Below are 18611 nucleotides of genomic sequence, written 5' to 3'. Positions count from 1 at the left end.
ATAGATAAATTTTAATTCTCACACACAAACGTACAAAGTATTTCAAGTAACTTTGAAGAATAAATGAGAGAGAAAAAAAGGAACTTCTTTTATAAACATTGGCATATTTTTTAAAAACAAAACGAAAGGTACGGGGGGAAAACATTTTTGAAAATTAAAAGGCAACACTACTGAAAAGTTACTATATTTATGTTACAGGCTGTTTTGTATTCCTTATGTCTTTTGTTTTAGTTGTGAGCAGTTTCAGTTATTAATTTTGAGCAAAGTTAAAATTTGTTCACACTACTATTTATATAATAATGTAAATTATACTTCCACGAATTTAGTGAACTAAAATTCATATGCTGAGTTGAACAACTTCCAACTAACAGATTTATTAGTTGCAAAACACACATCTCTCACATACACGCAAATTAGAGGTGTATTTTTACGTAATTTAGTTTTGGCCTGTCCAGGGTTTAAGCTGGGTTCAAAAGTTCTTTAGCATAAAAGCTAAAATTGATGGAAAAATGTTAGCAAAATGCTAAAATGTTACACATTCTCATATATTTATATATGCCTCAGTGTGTTTCATCGCCGGTTGAAAATAAAATTCATATTTCATTTGTGACATCCTTGAAGAAATAAGTACAACAGCAATTTTTTTAAAACATAAAATAAAAAAAGAAAACACGATTGGTGTTTAGAACGTTGCAGTCTCCTCCTCCTTATAGAGCAGTTTTTGGGGGGACATAATGCTGGATGAGACTAATAGTTATTGAACTTAATTGTAGTTTAAACATCTTAGCTAAGATTTAAAAAAGATTAAGTTGATTATCGCCATACACGCTTCCTCTCTAGGATCATACATTTCTTCTTTATTTAAAAAACTAATTTATTTTTTATTTGAGCAAAAAAGAGAAAATGCATTGCTTAATTTTCGCAATTTTGATAGTGTTTTCGCATTTTGCGAAAAATGCGACCGTAGCGGAAACCCTGGGCCAGTCCTATGGTGGTTAAATCCAGTTTTGGCTGGTTTTAGCCAGTGGCCTGGATAAAATCAGTTTTGGCCGGCCAAAGCTACAACCCTGGTCTATTTAGAAAAAAAATCTTCATATTTGTTCTGGCCCGCGATATTCTTCTTAACATGAAGTGTGGCCCAACTTAAAAATGAAAAAGGTTGGGCACCACTATTATATAGCATCAATTTCAGTTCTATAGAACTTTTCCCATTTTACTTTATACACAATTTCGACTTGAATTTCAAGGAGAAGAGCTTAAGTAATTTTTTTTAGGAAAATTTGTTTGACGAAAAAGAGTCGGCTTCTTAAGTTGCCCCCCCTAAGAATTTGGCTCAGTCGGGTATCCCCTGGCCAGTTTGCCCTTAAGAACCATGTTGGTCAAATGATTTTATCTTGCAAAACATTGTCAAGTACAGTCGGACCTACATATATCGAAGTAGCAAATTGCCAGAAAAAAATTTGATATATAGAAATTTCAATATAAAGAAACAATCTTATTTAATCCTAAAAATCTCCTAAAACATTAAAATTAAAACTAATTTTCGTGCATGAAACCCAATTTCTAATTTATACAAGCATCAAAATAAATGAAAGTTTAAAAATAAAAAAATAACAGAAATGACATTTTTGCGCCGTCATACATCTTCATTCTTCGGCAATTAACTTGATTCGCAACTTAAGGGGGGTTTTGTTTTGACAGTAATCGAGAGAAAAGTAAAAAATCAATCTATTTAACTTGAATGATTTTTACTGAAGCTAAAAAGACTAGGAATGATAATCAACGGACAAAAAGGGAGAACTTGAAACTGATTTTACAGTGTTACTGGTTACAACTAAGATTTGAAATAAACTTGGAGGAATTTAAGAATTCCAGAACGAAACGACCTATCTACTTACCCCTCTACCCCAGATTTCTTACAAGTTTCGTAGCAACCTTTAGTGAACATAATTTTTTCCTCTAATCTTCATTGTTCATAAGACAAAGTCTAGAGGGGAAAAAAAAATGTACGAATGTCTCGAAAAAGAATTCGATATATAGAGATTTTTCCCATATATAGAAACAATTTTTCTATGTAATGAACATAGAAATTTGCTGGGATTTCGATATATAGAAAATTTTGATAAGTGGAAGTTCGATATATGGAGGTTCGACTGTATTCTGCTTTCTAAGTTGATATAAATTGAATTTTGCTAAAAAATACTTTAAAAATAAGTTTTCCACCATGCTTTAAAAGTTTTATGACAAGTTCTGTGCAGCTAGAGTTTTGTGATAGCTTATTTTATCAGCAATTGTATTGGGGGTCATTTCAAATAAGATGTAACTTGAATATTTTTGCACGAAAAAAGTTTTTTAGAGTCAAAAAATTTGGAGATTGTACTTTTTGAAAATAAAAATATGATTTTTTAATGAATGCATGCAAAAATATGTTCAGAGCCTACTTTTACGCACCGTTTAATTTAACTAATATTACTATGTTTGTTACCAAGTTTAAATGAGATTCTGGCTCACCCGGAAATTTGGCAGAATGGAGATGAATTAGTGGGTATCCTAATCTGTTTTGGATTCCCTATCAGCAGGGGTGCTAGGGGGTGAGGGGGGGGGGTGATGGCACAAATCAGTGCCATTAAAATTGGGGGAGGGGTTAATTTTTTTAAATTTATTTATTAAAATTTATTTATTAATTTATTCATTGATTTATTTTTAATTTAAATTATTTGTTTTATTTAATTTTATTCTGTTTAGATTTCATTTCATTTATTTATTTAGTTTGTGTGTGTTTTTGTCATTAAAAGTCAGAACTTTTCTAATAAAATAATAATAGGAAAAAATAATTAAAAACAAATAAATATTTTTTAAATGAATAAATCAAAACAGAGAGCTAAAAATAAAAAAGGGAAAGAGGGTTGATATTTTTTAGGGGGGAGGGGGAATTAGTGTTATTGAACTTGGGTGGGGGGGGGGGAGCACCCCTGCCTTTCAGAGCAAATTCTTATTATTCGACTTATTTGTATCATTCTTTCATTTAGTTTCATTGGCTAATCCAGGATTTTTTTTTCACTATCTATTTTTGTGGAAGTATTGCATCAATATTCTATTGTGCAAGTTTGGTTTTTTTTTTTTCATCAGCATTGATTTTGTAATTTTTTAAAGGCACTTTCTAATTTTTATTAAAGAAAAAAAAGAGCAAATTAAAGGTTAGTTTGAAAAGTGCAAATGTCATCTACTATTGCTTCTAACAGTTTTTTTTTGGGGGGGGGGGGCTAAAAACCTAAGAACAAAAAATACCATCGTATTTCAGTTCAATGGGCTTTGTACTGTGTACAACTCAGGAAATCATCCGAAAAACGACCCCCAAAACTGACGCTAGAAGATTTTTAAATGCAATTTGACGAAAAACTGCTATTAATGAGTTAAAATGCTACAAAAATGTTGTTCCCTAAGTTTTTGTTTATATAAATCATTTTGGCGTTTTATTTTATAAGTAAACTGTTCAGAGAAAAACAAGCTTTCTATTTTAAAATGCGGATTTTTGTGAAAATTTCGATTCTTACTTGACGAAAAAATGCTATAAATGAGTTAAAATAAAATGCTTCAAAAATGTTGTTCCCTCAGTAATTGTTTATATGAATCATCTTGGCGTTTTATTTTATAAGTAAACTGTTCAGAGAAAAACAAGCTTTCTATTTGAAAATGCGGATTTTTGTGAAAATTTCGATTCTTACTTGACGAAAAAATGCTATAAATGAGTTAAAATAAAATGCTTCAAAAATGTTGTTCCCTCAGTAATTGTTTATATGAATCATCTTGGCGTTTTATTTTATAAGTAAACTGTTCAGAGAAAAACAAGCTTTCTATTTTAAAATGCAGATTTTTGTGAAAATTTCGATTCTTACTTGACGAAAAAATGCTATAAATGAGTTAAAATAAAATGCTTCAAAAATGTTGTTCCCTCAGTAATTGTTTATATGAATCATCTTGGCGTTTTATTTTATAAGTAAACTGTTCAGAGAAAAACAAGCTTTCTATTTTAAAATGCGGATTTTTGTGAAAATTTCGATTCTTACTTGACGAAAAAATGCTATAAATGAGTTAAAATAAAATGCTTCAAAAATGTTGTTCCCTCAGTAATTGTTTATATGAATCATCTTGGCGTTTTATTTTATAAGTAAACTGTTCAGAGAAAAACAAGCTTTCTATTTTAAAATGCGGATTTTTGTGAAAATTTCGATTTTTACTTCCTTTTACTAAAAAGGAAGTAATTAGCGAAAAAATTTTCACTCAAAAATCGACCTTCATTTCCATTTTGCTCACCCCCAAATGAATGTTGAGTTTTTTTTTTGACTCGACCACACGTAGATAAATGCCTAAGAACGTATAGACACTCGAAATATCCATTTTGACCATTCCCGAGTTAGTTACAATTTCTCGTGACGTCTATATACAAATGTATGTGCGGATGTGCGTATGTATGTCGCATAACTCAAGAACGATATGTCCTAGAGAGTTGAAATTTGGTACGTAGACTCCTAGTGTGGCCTAGTTGGGCACCTCCCCTTTTGGTTGCATTCGGGTATTTTTAAGGGGATCTTTTGGGGAATCTTCTTAAGGGGGCGGGAAATCATTGTTAATTTCGATGTAAACTCAAGTGTGTTACAATTTGGCGGACACTTGGCGATAGATCGCCAGTCTTTTGGTCGCCAACTTGGCCACAAAATTGGCAATTTTTTTTTTTTTTTACATCTGGTTTTAATTTGTCCACTGTTGGTGATATTTAGAGAATAAACTATTAAATCACATTAAAATTGCAATAATGGGAAAATGACATTAAATTGGAGTAAAAGGAAGTCATGTGATGCACACATCAGTTCGTTCAATATTGTTTTCTGACTGTGCAGATTTTCAAAGTTAGTTTTGTGCAGCTGTTGATTTTATTACTTGATTTTTGTAAAAGTACAGATTTAAAAAAAAAGGAAATTTTGTGAAGGTTACAAAAAACGGTAGTAAAATGAGCCTGTATTGGGCCCTATGTTAGTTAATTTTTATTATCTTATCTTTTTAGAATATTGATCTTGTAATTTGTTTACAGTTGATCGGTTGTTGCAGACTTTTTTATAATTGTTCTTGACAACATGACGTACTAGAAATTTCTTCTTGTATGCCATGGGATTGATTTGTTTTGAATGGCAATCATTTAACTTTTGTGTATTGCTGGTGTTTCGTTTTCTGAAATTTAGATTAAAGCCTGGTTTTAATTCATTGCCCATCTCGATCAGGGTTTCCGCTAGGATCGCATTTTTCGCAAAATGCGAAAACACTATCTCAATTGCGCAAACAAAGTAAAGCATTTTCGCTTTTTTGCTCAAACAAAAAATAAATTATTTTTAAAAAAAAAGTGAGAGAGGAACAATGTATAATCCAAGAGAGGAAGCAGCACGACGATAGTCAACTTAATCTTTTTTAAATCTTCAGCTAAGATTTAAAAATTACTATGAAGTCACCATTACTTAGTCTTCTGGCATTATGCCCTTCTCAATAGCATAGATAGTAACTAACTCTCAATAACTGCATTATTAGGAGGAAGAGAGTGCAACGCTCTAAAAACCAAATATGTAGGGTTTTTTTTCCACTTTACGTTAAAAAAAATAGCTGCTGTACTTATTTCTTTAAGGATGCCATAGAGATGAAATAAGAATTTTATTTTGAACTGGAGATGAAACACACTGAGACATTTAGAAAGATATGCGAGTATGTAACATTTTAGCATTTTGTTAAAACATTTCCCACAATTTTAGCTTTTATGCTAAAGAACCTTTGAACCCAACTGAACCCTGATCTCGATTCACCTTGACCGATTGCAAGCCGGAAGGTACTTTTCTGATGTCGGTATCAGTGATGCCATACAATCCCGAAAAAGCACCACAGAAAAATTCAAATGCAACAAAAAATCTATTGAACATTTTGAGCTCTCTAAAAGTAAGCATCCACATAGTTTTTACCCTGAAGTAGAAAATAGTTTCATTATATTCGCTTGCGAGCTTACTTATCTATGGAGAAATATGCTAAGGCAGGGCCCAATATAGGCTGATTTTGCTACCGTTTTTCGGTACCTTCACAAAAATCTTGTTTTGAAATAGGTATTTTCACAAAAATCAAGTAATAAAATCAGGCAGCTTCAGAAAAACATCGAAAATTTCACAAAAATTCGCATTTTAAAATATAAAATTTTCTTCTCCGTTTAAATCAAAATTTACTTATAACATAAAATTCTAAGCAGGTTTATATGAACAATCACTTAAATAGCAACCTTTTTGTGATATTTTAACTAATTTTTAGCTGTTTCTCGCCAAAGTGTATTTATGCAATATTATCGCAATCTTTAAACATCTGTTTTGGGGAAACTTTTTTCTCATAATTTCCAATATTGTACACAATACATAGCCCATTAAGCTGAAATTTCGATGGTATTTTAGCTCCCCCCACTCCCCAAAAAACAAAACCTGTTAAAAATAATACTAGATGACATTTACACTTTTCCAACTAAAATTTCACTTGTTCTACTTCTCTTTTACAAAACTTAGGATGACTCTAAAAGTTCAAAAACAATGCTGACAAAAAAAAAAAAAAAAACTTTCACAAAAATAGAATGATGCAATACTTTCACAAAAGAGGCGAGAAAAATATCCTGGATTGGCCCCTGTAAGGTGAAGAGAATGAAATAGTCCCTGGCGCCTGGTCTGATATTCGGGTGAAATTACACTTTTGACTTTAGAAATCGGATTAGTTAGTTAAACGCACGCATACGTTACCCTTTTTTGTCATAATTCCTGTCAATCGTCAAATATTTTCAATTTTCCCAGTGAAGCAGCTCGGAGCACTTCGCCCATTTGACGCACCAGCAAATAGCAGCTCATAGACATGTAACGATCTTCTCTTATTAGCGAAGAAGGTAGGGGAGGTAGCTAGTAAGTGTGACATTTTATCTGTCCACTCGGTTTTTTCTTCCGCTTCTGTGACGTCATTGTCGACTTCAGTTGCAAGCAAGTATAGAAGAAATCTGTGTCGTTCATTTAAAAATTCATTTCGAGTATTTTTTTTTTTTCCAGGTTGATCTGGTGTTGAAAGTTGCGGACAAAATCAAATTGTCGGGTAATATCTACTTCAGGAAGGAAGATTATGTCAATGCGAATATGAAATACAAGAAAGCTTTGAGGTAGGTCATCTTTTACTCGGTAGTCATTTTACAAGGCTTCAAAGCTTACGTTCGACGAGGACGATTGGTTGGTTAATCACGTGACAGCAATGACGTCAGCGATTACTAACCGGTTGCTCACGAACCAATGCTTCATCTGACGCTTTCGGTTGATCACCGGTTACTTGCGCAGACAAATAACACTCAGGTGAAAAATACATATACAGTAAAACCTCGTAAACCTCGTTAAGTCGTCACTCAAGGGACCAAAAAATTTTGACCACTTAGGTGGAGTGACTACTTATGTGGAGTGGGAAATTAAGGAAGAAAAAAAAAATGCCCTAGAAATATTCATGAATAGCAGTAGAATTCTGTGAGAAAAACAATAGCTTATGTAATCTATGTTTATAAATTAGTGGAAATATTAAAAAGGGGGAAAAATACTAATGATAGTTACTTTGTTTTATTTTCTCTTACTTATACATTACTTTTTAACAACTTATTTTAATGTAGTTACGATACATTAATACCATCCTTCAATGTTGACTGATGAAGTTGTTGCTTAGGGAAAAGAATTATCTCTTCTAACATACATCAAGCTTTAAATTTTGTGTTTGTTGTTCCTTGAACGGATGTTAAGTCCTGGCTAACTTTCTCCGGGTATTAGATTTTGTATGTCTTGCTGAAAGGAATTTGATTCATACTCTCGGCAGAGTCACAGCAAGAAGTATGCTTTGAACGACCAGAACCGATGATCGAGATTTCAAGGAAAAATGACTATCGAACAGCCTGTCAACTCAGTCCGACACTATTTTCTAAGATCCGATAAGGAAAAGGAATTTAAAAAAAAAAAACAATTTTTGAGTGATTAGTTAAGCGGGTAAAATTAAATTTGGCGACCAGTAAAGGAGGGTCATTTTACATTACTGTGAATGAGACCTTGTCGGGACCAAAGAAAAACGACCACTTAACCGGTTGACTACTTATTGAGGTTTCACTGTACTAAATAGTCTCTTTCAATAGTGAAAAATGCGTGCAAACCAGAAAAGGAAAGGACAAAACATCGATGCCCGTATGCTGTACGGGCAAACCAGATGAGGCCAATTTCGGGTACCACGTACACTTTACGGGCAAACTGCCCAAAGGGTAATAGGTATTCTGCCGTATTAAAGGGGATTTTTTTCGGAATCCATCCTCGTGAAAAGCGAAATAGATTTCCGTTCTCATCGCCTTCATCAGAGTGAGATTTTGTTTCTGAAAGTGGGTCGTCGACTTCTTCATTTTAATGCTTCTGCTGTCCGTTTCAGGTACCTGAACAAACTGCACGAAACGAACGAGGCCTCCCCGAACGTAGAGAAGAGGATGAATGTCCTAGTGCTGCCCTGCATTTTAAACAGGTACTTATTTTGGTGCTTTCACAGGGTTCGTACTCTCCTTCAAAACTCCTCCAATACTCCTTCATTTGGGACAATTTTTTTGAAGGGCCCTTCAAACTCCTTCATTTTGGTATTAGCTCCTTCAGAACTCCTTAAAATACACCGCCAGCTCAGTTATTCCATCCGAGGACTGCAGTTTCGTGCTTTTTAGCACTCATCAGCCCGGAAGAGGAATCACGTGAGCTGGTGACGAAAATCCTCTTAAGAGAGCCAAGAGAGCCAAACAAACTGGTAGCTAATGCAGAATTAGGAAACCAGATGAGTGACCGCAGCAATGGTGCGTTCAACTCAAAGATTGATGGCAAGGCATGGTATTTTGTTGTATTAACCGCACCATTGCTGCGGTCGCTCATCTGGTTTTCTAATTCTGCATTAGCTACCAGTTTGTTTGGCTCTCTTGGCTCCCTTAAGAGGATTTTCGCCACCAGCTCACGTGATTCCTATTCCGGGCTGATGAGTGCTAAAAAGCACGAAACTGCAGTCCTCGGATGGAATAACTGAGCTGGTGGTGTATTTTAATTGTAACTTACTACAAAATCCTTCAGAACTCCTTCTTTTTTGGATCAAGACTACATAATCGTCCTCTATGACAGTAGTTTAAAATACTTCGAGCAACAACCTAACTTTGCCACAGGGGCGAAGGTATAAGAGCAATTTTAATGTAGTAATTTGATATTTTTTTCTCATGAAGTAATTTATAATTTGATGTGATTTATAAATTGGGTATAGAAGTCATAAAAGTTGAATGTGAAAATATTATTAGATGACTAAGATATTTCATAAGGGAATTAAATCATGCTTAAATGGTGCTTGGCTATTTTGTCAAGTATTATGATTATTGCTTTTAACTCCACCACACCCTCAGTAGCAAAAGTCCGCTAGTTCAATATTTAAATATTGGAAAAATGCATTAGTAGATGTACTATAATATATATAAGTGATTTTGTTAAAAAAGCAATTGTTCAGTAAATTTCAGTTTCGACATTGTAAAAAGAGTCATCCACAAGGGATGTCATGCCTTGAGGGAAGGCGGGCTCATGAAATTGTGACAAGGGAAAGAGAGGGTGGCAAAAGTGACACCACACAGTTATCATAACAATATGTTTCTGAAAAATAGGACATGTGACAAGGAAATGAGAAAGGTAAAGTGTGACGAAGGGGTTCAAATCTGTTGAAAAAAAGTGACAAAATTTATATATATAAGGATAGCTCAAAAGTACTCTTTCAAAACTCCTTCATTTAATTTCTGAAATTGAGTACGAACCCTGTTTCAACTAGATAAGTGGTTCCGGACCTTATGCACGCTCCCGTTTTGCCAATTAAGCAGTCAGTGACCACACACGCATGCATCCCTACCCCTATGCATATACACAATATGACCAAAAGCATTGGGACGCTTTCAAAAATTCATTTAACGGATTTCTTGAGTAATAGGAGACCGATTGCTCTGTAGTTTTTTCCACATAAAATTAGTACTCAAGTCTTCAGTAAAAACCAAATCTACTATTCATTTAGAGGACCAGCAACAAATCGAGAATACAGAAATGGGTTTTTGACCATCATTCATTGTAATTAGCTGGGAGTGAGGCATAAATTTTGGAAATAAGTTAACAAACTATGTAGAATTTATTTTTATATTTTCGTGAGGGTATCTCCTATACCTACGGAGGTATAAGCATTTTTTTTTCTAAAATATAAATTTTATTTGAAGGTTTTCGACTCGGAGTTTTCTGTCACATGTTACTAAACTTTCAGAATAATCGACGGCATACGAGAGGAACATAATAATAAAGGTTGAAATTAAAGGATTAAAAATTGAATGAAATATGAGCGTTTCAAGCAGTTAATTTTTCAATGCGCATGCATGAAAAAAATTGCAATTTATAATCTTCATACTTCAAAACCCACATAGATCATGCAACTCATAGTAAAATTCCAGCTGGATATCTTTGACATTTAAAAAGTTATCGGCGATCTTATGAGCCAAATTTTAATAATTCTTGGGTATGGGGCGAACCATGGGGGATCTGTCGCAAGTAATCTGTTTTTGTCATGAAACACTCTGCACGACAACAGGAAACTGTTGCCGGTTTGCGAATGACCCCTTACTATTCATTGCCTATCCAAGAATTATTGAAATTCGGCTCATTAGATCGCTGATAAGGAAAACTTATGGTTCTTAAACGGAAAGCCGAGTTCCGTAAGTCGGTCAACAATATTACTTGCTTATACAAGCAGAGATAATACAACGCAGTGGAATATGCAGAATGAATGTCGATGTGAAGAAATGAACATTGGAAGCTTGTTTAAAAGCATACCCAAAGCTTATTGATCCACTGAAACTAAAATAAATAAACCGGGGGTGATTGTGTTCCGGTATTTTAACGAATTTCCGGTATTTTCGGACGTATTTCCGGTATTTTTATGCCCGAAAATATGGGAGTTATGTTTTTTTTGTTATGCTTTTATCTCCCTACCTCCACCATTTAAAAAAAATTATGTAATACTCATCAAATATACCTGCAAGAGCCTTAAGATGGACACCTATGGAGAAATGTCAAGATAATTTTGTATAACGCCAGCTCAAAAGTAACTTTGTAACCCATTAAAATTTTAATCAAATGTACACACACTATTTCGACTCTGACTATTGAACTATTTAAAACTATGGCAAAGGTGCACTTAAGTAATAGGGGCCAAAGATTACCCCCGTTCTCGCTTTGAAACTTTCGGGTATTTTTTGATGAACTCACAATCACCCCTGAAATAAACGCACAACATAAATTAATAAAAATAAACCCTGGCTATGAGCGGAGGCGGAGTTCACAACTCCCCAACACCTACCGGACCTAACACCCAAGGGGCAGAGCAAAAGAAAAAGAGAATGAACGACTGAAATCATCGCACTACTTATACTTGCCTCATTTGTATGGGACTGGGCATCAAAGGATGACAACCTTAAACTGAAACTTCACACGTGCCGGCTCAAAGGTTAGGTTTGAGCTCTTGTTTATAGTTTAGCATGTGGTGCATTTGCCCAATGTTACTCTATATTGCATGTACTGGAGCTTAAACATTCTCTTTTAGTTCATAGTTGGAAAAATTTTAATTAATGAATCCTCCACGGCTGATGAGCTCTGGATTCATACTTTATCTTTTCCTATTTAATAGCTACTTGCAATTTTCCTTTTTATCATCATTATTTTTATATAATTTGTTTAATATTTGGAATTTGGCTTGCTTATTTTATATATATACTAGCCGCCTACGGCGACCAGCTGGTCCGCCTTTTTGCGCCAGGATTGCCGCCTTCGGCGGCTGCTTAGACAATTTAGCGACAGTATTATTAATGTTTTTTTCTATATATTAATATTATCATTCGCCCTTTTACACCAATGTTGCCGCCTTCGGCGGCTGCTTAAATAAACGTCGTGGTATCAATCAATCTCTATCTATCTATATCATTAGTAATTTGAATAAAATATCTTCTAGATCTATCTCCAGTTCCGTCGTTTGGAATATTTTTAAAGGAGGGGGAGGGGAGACACAAACGGTGTATTCTTCATGCAAAATTTGTCGAAAAATAACAAAAAGCACTTCCACTTTTATGTGAAAGCATTGTTTTTTCAAAGTCATGGTGTGTGTGGGGGGGGGGCATTGACACCCCTTTGAAGTTCCTTAAATGACGGGCATGTCTCCTTCTTGCTGTCCATCTACTATATCGACCTCTATATTTGTCTATCTATCTATACAATCTATGCATATCTACCTCTGACCAGTAATTAACAATCTTTTTTTATTTATATAAGTATTAATTCGAAAAAAACATTTTTTGTCCTCTCAATCTCTATCTATCTCTGCATCTACCTAACCTAACCGTCAATCCGTAACGGAAACAGAGATCGTGCCAAAAACCGCTGGCTTATTTAATTAATATTGCCCGCAAAAAAAAAAAAAAAAGCTCTATGTTCCCCCATAGTATGCAAAAAGTGGCGCTTGCAAAAAGATAAAAAAACTAAAAAAAAAGGTGAAGAGAAGGCAAACGATTTCAGTTGGATCACGTGATGCGGTAAGTTCGGAACTCAGTCGGCAAGCGAAGAGCTCGCGTTGCGTTCTGCATTAAAAAATTGTAAAAAAAAAACTATTGCGTATTTTTAAAAACTTTTTTCTTCTGAGGGGGGTGAAATGTTTTTACTATTACCAACTAAAAATTTAGAATTGAGGGTTCAATACTTTCTGCAGGATGGTTTTCGAAAAAAACTAAACCCAGAAAAAAATGCAAATTAAAGGTTTTTTCAAAAATTTATAAAAAATAGAAAAATTGCTCTATCTTCAAAATTTTTTCATTCATCATATTTAAAATTAAATTTCCTACACTATAGTACAAAAAATATTTGTGTGGTGCGATTGGTTCGGGGTCTGTGAGGTGAAAAGTACTAAAAAATGCAAAAAAAACACATAAAACATTAAATAACTTTTTTTCTAATTAAAATATCAAAAATTGAAGCCCGAGGTGCACATCTTCAGCAAAAACTGCATCTGTATACTAAATTTCATCTTTCTAGGCCTTACTGTTTTCCCGGGATGCGCGCCACAAACACACACACACACACAAACATCTTATTTTATTATATGTATAGATATATATATATAATAATAAAAGTGAAAAATACTGAAAAGACCACACCAAAAGCCCATAGATGCGCAACGCAGCAAAACTAAAAAGCCAAGTAAATATAAAATAAGCAAGTCAAATTCCAAATATTAAACAAATTATATAAAAATGATGATGATAAAAAGGAAAATTGCAAATAGCTATTAAATAGGAAAAGATAAAGTATGAATCCAGAGCTCATCAGCCGTGGAGGATTCATTAATTATGGTCAAACGACCAAAAATTTAACAATGAACTAAAAGAGAATGTTTAAGCTCCAGTACATGCAATATGGAGTAACACTCGGCAAATGCACCACTTGCTAAACTATAAACGATAAACAAGAGCTCAAACCTAAAACTAAAAGCAGGGGATTTCGTCTCGACTAATTAGGAAAACAAGTTCCGATAATTAGCCATCCGTTTCCTTTTTATCATCATTATTTTTATATAATTTGTTTAATATTTGAAATTTTGTTTGCTTATTTTATATATATATATATACAGTCAACGCTCTATATAACAACCTCCTATTACTGCGACCTTTCCAATATAGCGACCGATGCATGAAGTCCCGTTTCCAATTCCATAGATGCAATGTTATTTTACTGTCCATTAGAGCGTGCGAACTGAACCGTTTATTCCAATATAACGTCCAAAACTAAGTTTACATTTTTGTTCTAATCTCAGGACTAACTATCGGAAAACTAATATTTTAACACTATACGTTTCTAAAGGTAAAATATGTTAATTTAAATGAATTATTTTTTAGTATAAGGTAAAAGAAATAATGAAAATAGCGCACAAATGATAAACATCACAAATGGAAAAAGTCTAAAAAAGCGGAAAGCTTCTACAATTGCAGCAAAAAACTTTAAAAAAGAAAAAGTAACTCACGCAATTTTTAAAAAATTATTTTGTTAGTTTCTTGATTAGCTTCTAAAATGAAGCATAACTATGAGAAATTATTCCTGCATTTCCAAAATCGACTTAACAACTTGCAATACGTTATGACGACCTTTCGTTATAGCGACCGATTTCGTTTGGATGACAGGGGTCGTTATAACGAACGTCAACTGTATATATATATATATATATATATATATATATATATATATATATATATATATATATATATATATATATATATATATATATATATATATATATATATATATATATATATATATATACACACATATTCTTTGTTTTATTTATAGATTTTGAAATTGCTTATGTTGTTTATCCCTGTGTGATTATTGTGTAATAGTTTATCAACAACTAAACTGTAGTCGCTTCATGTCTCTCAAATGATAAACAACACATCATTCTTTGAAAGTTGATTCAATTTTCCTCCCTGTTTCTTTTCAGTGCTGCTTGCAAGTTGAAGCTTAAATTATATGACAGAGCTTTAGAAGATTGCGATGAGGTATGTTCATTCCCATCTTCCAGTGTCGTAAAACATTTTGATGATTTTTTTGTGGACTGTTAAATTAGCTTGATTATAAGTACAGTCGAACCTCCATATATCGAACTTCCACGTATCGAAATTTTCTATATATCGAAATCCCAGCCAATTTCTATGTTCATTACATAGAAAAATTGTTTCTATATATCGAAAAAATCTCTATATATGGAATTTTTTTTCCCACTTCAGACTGTTTGTCTCATGAAAAATGAAGGTTAGGGGAGAAAATTATGTTCGCTAAAGGTTGCTACGAAACTCAAAAGGAATCTGGGGTTGAGGGGTGTGTAGATAGGTCGTTGTTCCGTTCTGGAGTTCTTAAATTCCCTCAAGTTTATTTCAAATCTTAATTGTAACCAGTAACACTGTAAAATCAGTTTCCAGTTATCCTTTTTGTCTGTTGATTATCATTCCCAGTCTTTTCAGCTTCAGTAAAAATCATTCAGGTTAAGTAGATTGATTTTTTACTTTTCTCTCGATTTGTCAAAACGAATATCCCCCTCATGTTGCGGATCAAGTTGAATTGCCGAAGGATCGAGATGTATGAAGGCGCCAAAGTGTAATTTCTGTTATTTTTTTATTTTTCAACTTTCATTTAATCCGATGCTCATATAAATTAGAAATTGGGTTTTATACACGAAAATTAGCTTTAATTATAGTGTTTTAGGAGATTTGTACGATAAAATAAGATCGTTTCTATGTAACGAATTTTTTTCCGGAAATTTGTTACTTCGATATATGGAGGTCCGACTGTATGTATAATCCAGTGGGTGAACAGGATTCTTCTTGAGTTCGGTGCTTTGCAGTGTCAGTACTTCAATGTTCTGAAAGCAAGTCTGACCGTGGCCGCACTCAGTTCTTATGGGCCGTGAAAATCGCTGAAACTCATGGCAACAAAGAGGGCGCTGCTGGGAGCCAATGTTTTGATTACATTGCCATTGATTGGTGGATGCAGGGTTCCGTTCGGCGCCTCTTGAGGCCAAAATGGGCGACGTCCAATCAAAAAGAAACAAACTTTGGAAAGTTGACATTCATTGGCGGATGCATGAGCCACATCGGATTAACGCTGTTAGGAAAAACTAAGTAGGTTTTTAGTGGACCTCACAAATGTGTCTTGGTTGGAAACAATTAGGAAACATGTTTAAGTAAATCATTAACATTTATTAGCTCGATAAAAAGTACGAGATGTTAACATTTTTTAAAGCTTCCAAGTAAAATTCGTATAGAATTGGAAATCCTGCAATAAAATCAAGAAAAATGTTGCAGGAACCCTAACATAATTGAAAAACACTCAGGGTTTGAAATAGGGTTCAATTTCTAGGGGAGAATGTCCCCCTTTACTTCAGATTTCAGGGGGGATTTTTATAAGTACTGAAAATTTGGTGAGAATTTTTTAATAATTCATTTTTATTATATTTTTGAATTATAATTTTTTTAGCATAATATCAACCCCATTTTCAACTAATTATTCTGTAATTTTACGATTTTATTTTATTTTTTCAATTTGAATAAAATATTTTACAACTAAGTACTACATACACTCAATTATTTTTTAAAATAGACCATTTTCTGGATCTAATTATCCGAATGGGGATCGGTTCCCATTGATTAGAATAATATTTCTACTGCACAAAGGCTTTTTGACGATCAAAAAGTTGCCTGACGATCAAAGTAAAAAATTGTCTGTACCTATTGAAAATGGACTGTCGTTTCCAGCAGCTTTCGGATCGCATTTCGCCTGGCGAATCGGAATCGGTCGATGTAACTTGAATTGATTTGAATTGACGGACGCTTTATCAAAAATTTATCCATCTTGATGAAAAAGGAGCTATGGAGTTTGACTATTTTAAAATACAACGTTTAAACTCGCAAAGACAAAATTGCGAAAAGGATTTGATGCATTTCAAAACGAGCCGAGCACTTACAGAAATACGTTGTAACCTATGACCTCTCTTATTTATTCGTATGAAAGAATGAATGACGTGGCGTTTCCAGTAAGGTTGCTCTCAAAGTTTGATGAGACTGGGAAATGCAGATTGCACCGATTGTGCTGGTGGGGGAGGAAATCGTTCGCTTTTTTCCAATACTACCACACGGAGGAAAGAATTTTTTATCTTCTCCGCTTTTTACCCTCCTGGGGTTCGTTATCGAGTTTAAGAATTTAAGGAGGGGGGGGGGATCCCGCACAGACCTTTGGATTGCATGGGATTCAACGATTTTGTGTGCGTTTCGCGCAATCCCGCCCTCTATTTCAGGGTTTCCGCTACAGTCGCATTTTTCGCATAATGCGAAAACACTATCTGAATTGCGAAAATAAAGCAATGCATTTTTGCTTTTTTGCTCAAATAAAAAATAAATTAATTTAAAAAAAAAAAGAAGAAATCTATGATTCGAGAAAGGAAGCATGTATGGCGATAATCAACTTAATCTTTTTTAAATCTTAGTTAAGATGTTTAAACTATAATTAAGTTCAATAACTATTAGTCTTATCTAGCATTATGTCCCCCCAAAAACTGCTTTATTAGGAGGATGGGACTGCAACGTTCTAAACACCAATCGTGTTTTCTTTTTTTATTTTATGTTTTAAAAAAATAGCTGTTGTACTTATTTCTTCAAAGATGTCACAGATGAAATATGAATTGTATTTTCAACTGGAGATGAAACACACTGAGGCATATATAAATATATGAGAATGTGCAACATTTTAGCATTTTGCTAACATTTTCCCCTCAATTTTAGCTTTTATGCTAAAGAACTTTTGAACGCAGCTTAAACCCTGCTCTATTTCAAACCCTGCCACTGGTGCTCTACAAAAATCGATCTTGATAAACAGCCCTGAAATCTTGTTCTAACTGGACACCGGTAACTTGTGGCACAAATCAGAAACGGAACACAGAAGGCGTAAGCCTTCAGCAAATGGATCTAGCCAGGGGTTAGTCTCAAAAAAAGAGAAAAAGAAGAGAGAGAGAAGAGAAAGAAAAAAAAAGAAGAAAAGGGAAAAATTCCAAGCGATTATATATATATATATATATATATGTATATATATATATATATATATGTTTTATATACATATATATGTTTTATATATATATATATATAAGAAGTAACCCCCCCCCCCCCCCCCCGAAAGTCGGGTCTAGCTACGCCACTGGATCTGGCTGTCGATCCAGCTCCAGCCAGATGATCATCAGAGACCTGGGCAGCAAGCTCAATCCAGGAACGATGTAGGCAGTCCCCAACCCCAAAAGGCTGAATTAATTCAACTATTTTATTTATTACTCTTTAATTGACTTCTCTTTTGCATTTTTTAAATATATGTAGTTGAATTAAAAGGAACACAAAACACACACAGCGTATTTTGAACAAAAGCATTGTTGTTTGCTAAAGAAGTGATACTGGAGTCGGAGGAAGATTTATACTGGAGTCGGAGGAGAGACTGGAGAGAAAAATTTCCAGTTAGGATTTGTGTTTGCAGAAAGCTTTTCATTTTATCTAAATCTGCTGTGCAGTGCTGGAAAAAGGCAACCAATGATTATTTCTCTTGTGCTCCTTGCAGGCACTAGACATTGAACCAAAGAACCCCAAGGCTCTTTACAGGAGAGGTCAGGCGTTCCATGGGGTCAGTGACTACGAGAGGAGTTTAGTAAGTACATTTTCTATTTCACCATCCCTAACTGCATAGATTCCCGAATTTCAACGCCTTCCCCCGAATTAAATATCTCCCGAATTTTTCGTAGAACTGCAGGGTTCGTACGCTCCTTCAAAACTCCTCCAATACTCCTTCATTTATGAAATTTTTTTGAAACTCCTTCATTTTGGTTTGAACTCCTTCAAAACTCCTTCTTTTTTAGTTCAAGACTACATA

The 18611-nt window shown here is 34.0% G+C and overlaps 1 protein-coding gene across 1 annotated transcript in view; it reads left to right on the top strand.

The window, feature by feature from the left end:
- Window positions 1–18611, top strand: part of LOC129233494 (peptidyl-prolyl cis-trans isomerase D-like) — a 78239-nt gene that overhangs the window by 42673 nt on the left and 16955 nt on the right. The window contains exons 6-9 of the mRNA XM_054867513.1: window positions 7107–7213; window positions 8500–8589; window positions 14653–14710; window positions 18303–18389. Of these exons, the coding sequence (XP_054723488.1) occupies window positions 7107–7213; window positions 8500–8589; window positions 14653–14710; window positions 18303–18389 (342 nt within the window). The remainder of the gene's footprint in view (window positions 1–7106; window positions 7214–8499; window positions 8590–14652; window positions 14711–18302; window positions 18390–18611) is intronic.

Source organism: Uloborus diversus, unplaced genomic scaffold (genome assembly GCF_026930045.1).
Source record: "Uloborus diversus isolate 005 unplaced genomic scaffold, Udiv.v.3.1 scaffold_468, whole genome shotgun sequence".
Classification (NCBI taxonomy): domain Eukaryota; kingdom Metazoa; phylum Arthropoda; class Arachnida; order Araneae; family Uloboridae; genus Uloborus; species Uloborus diversus.
Note: the sequence above shows the minus strand (reverse complement) of the source record. Positions and strands in the feature narration are given on the sequence as shown.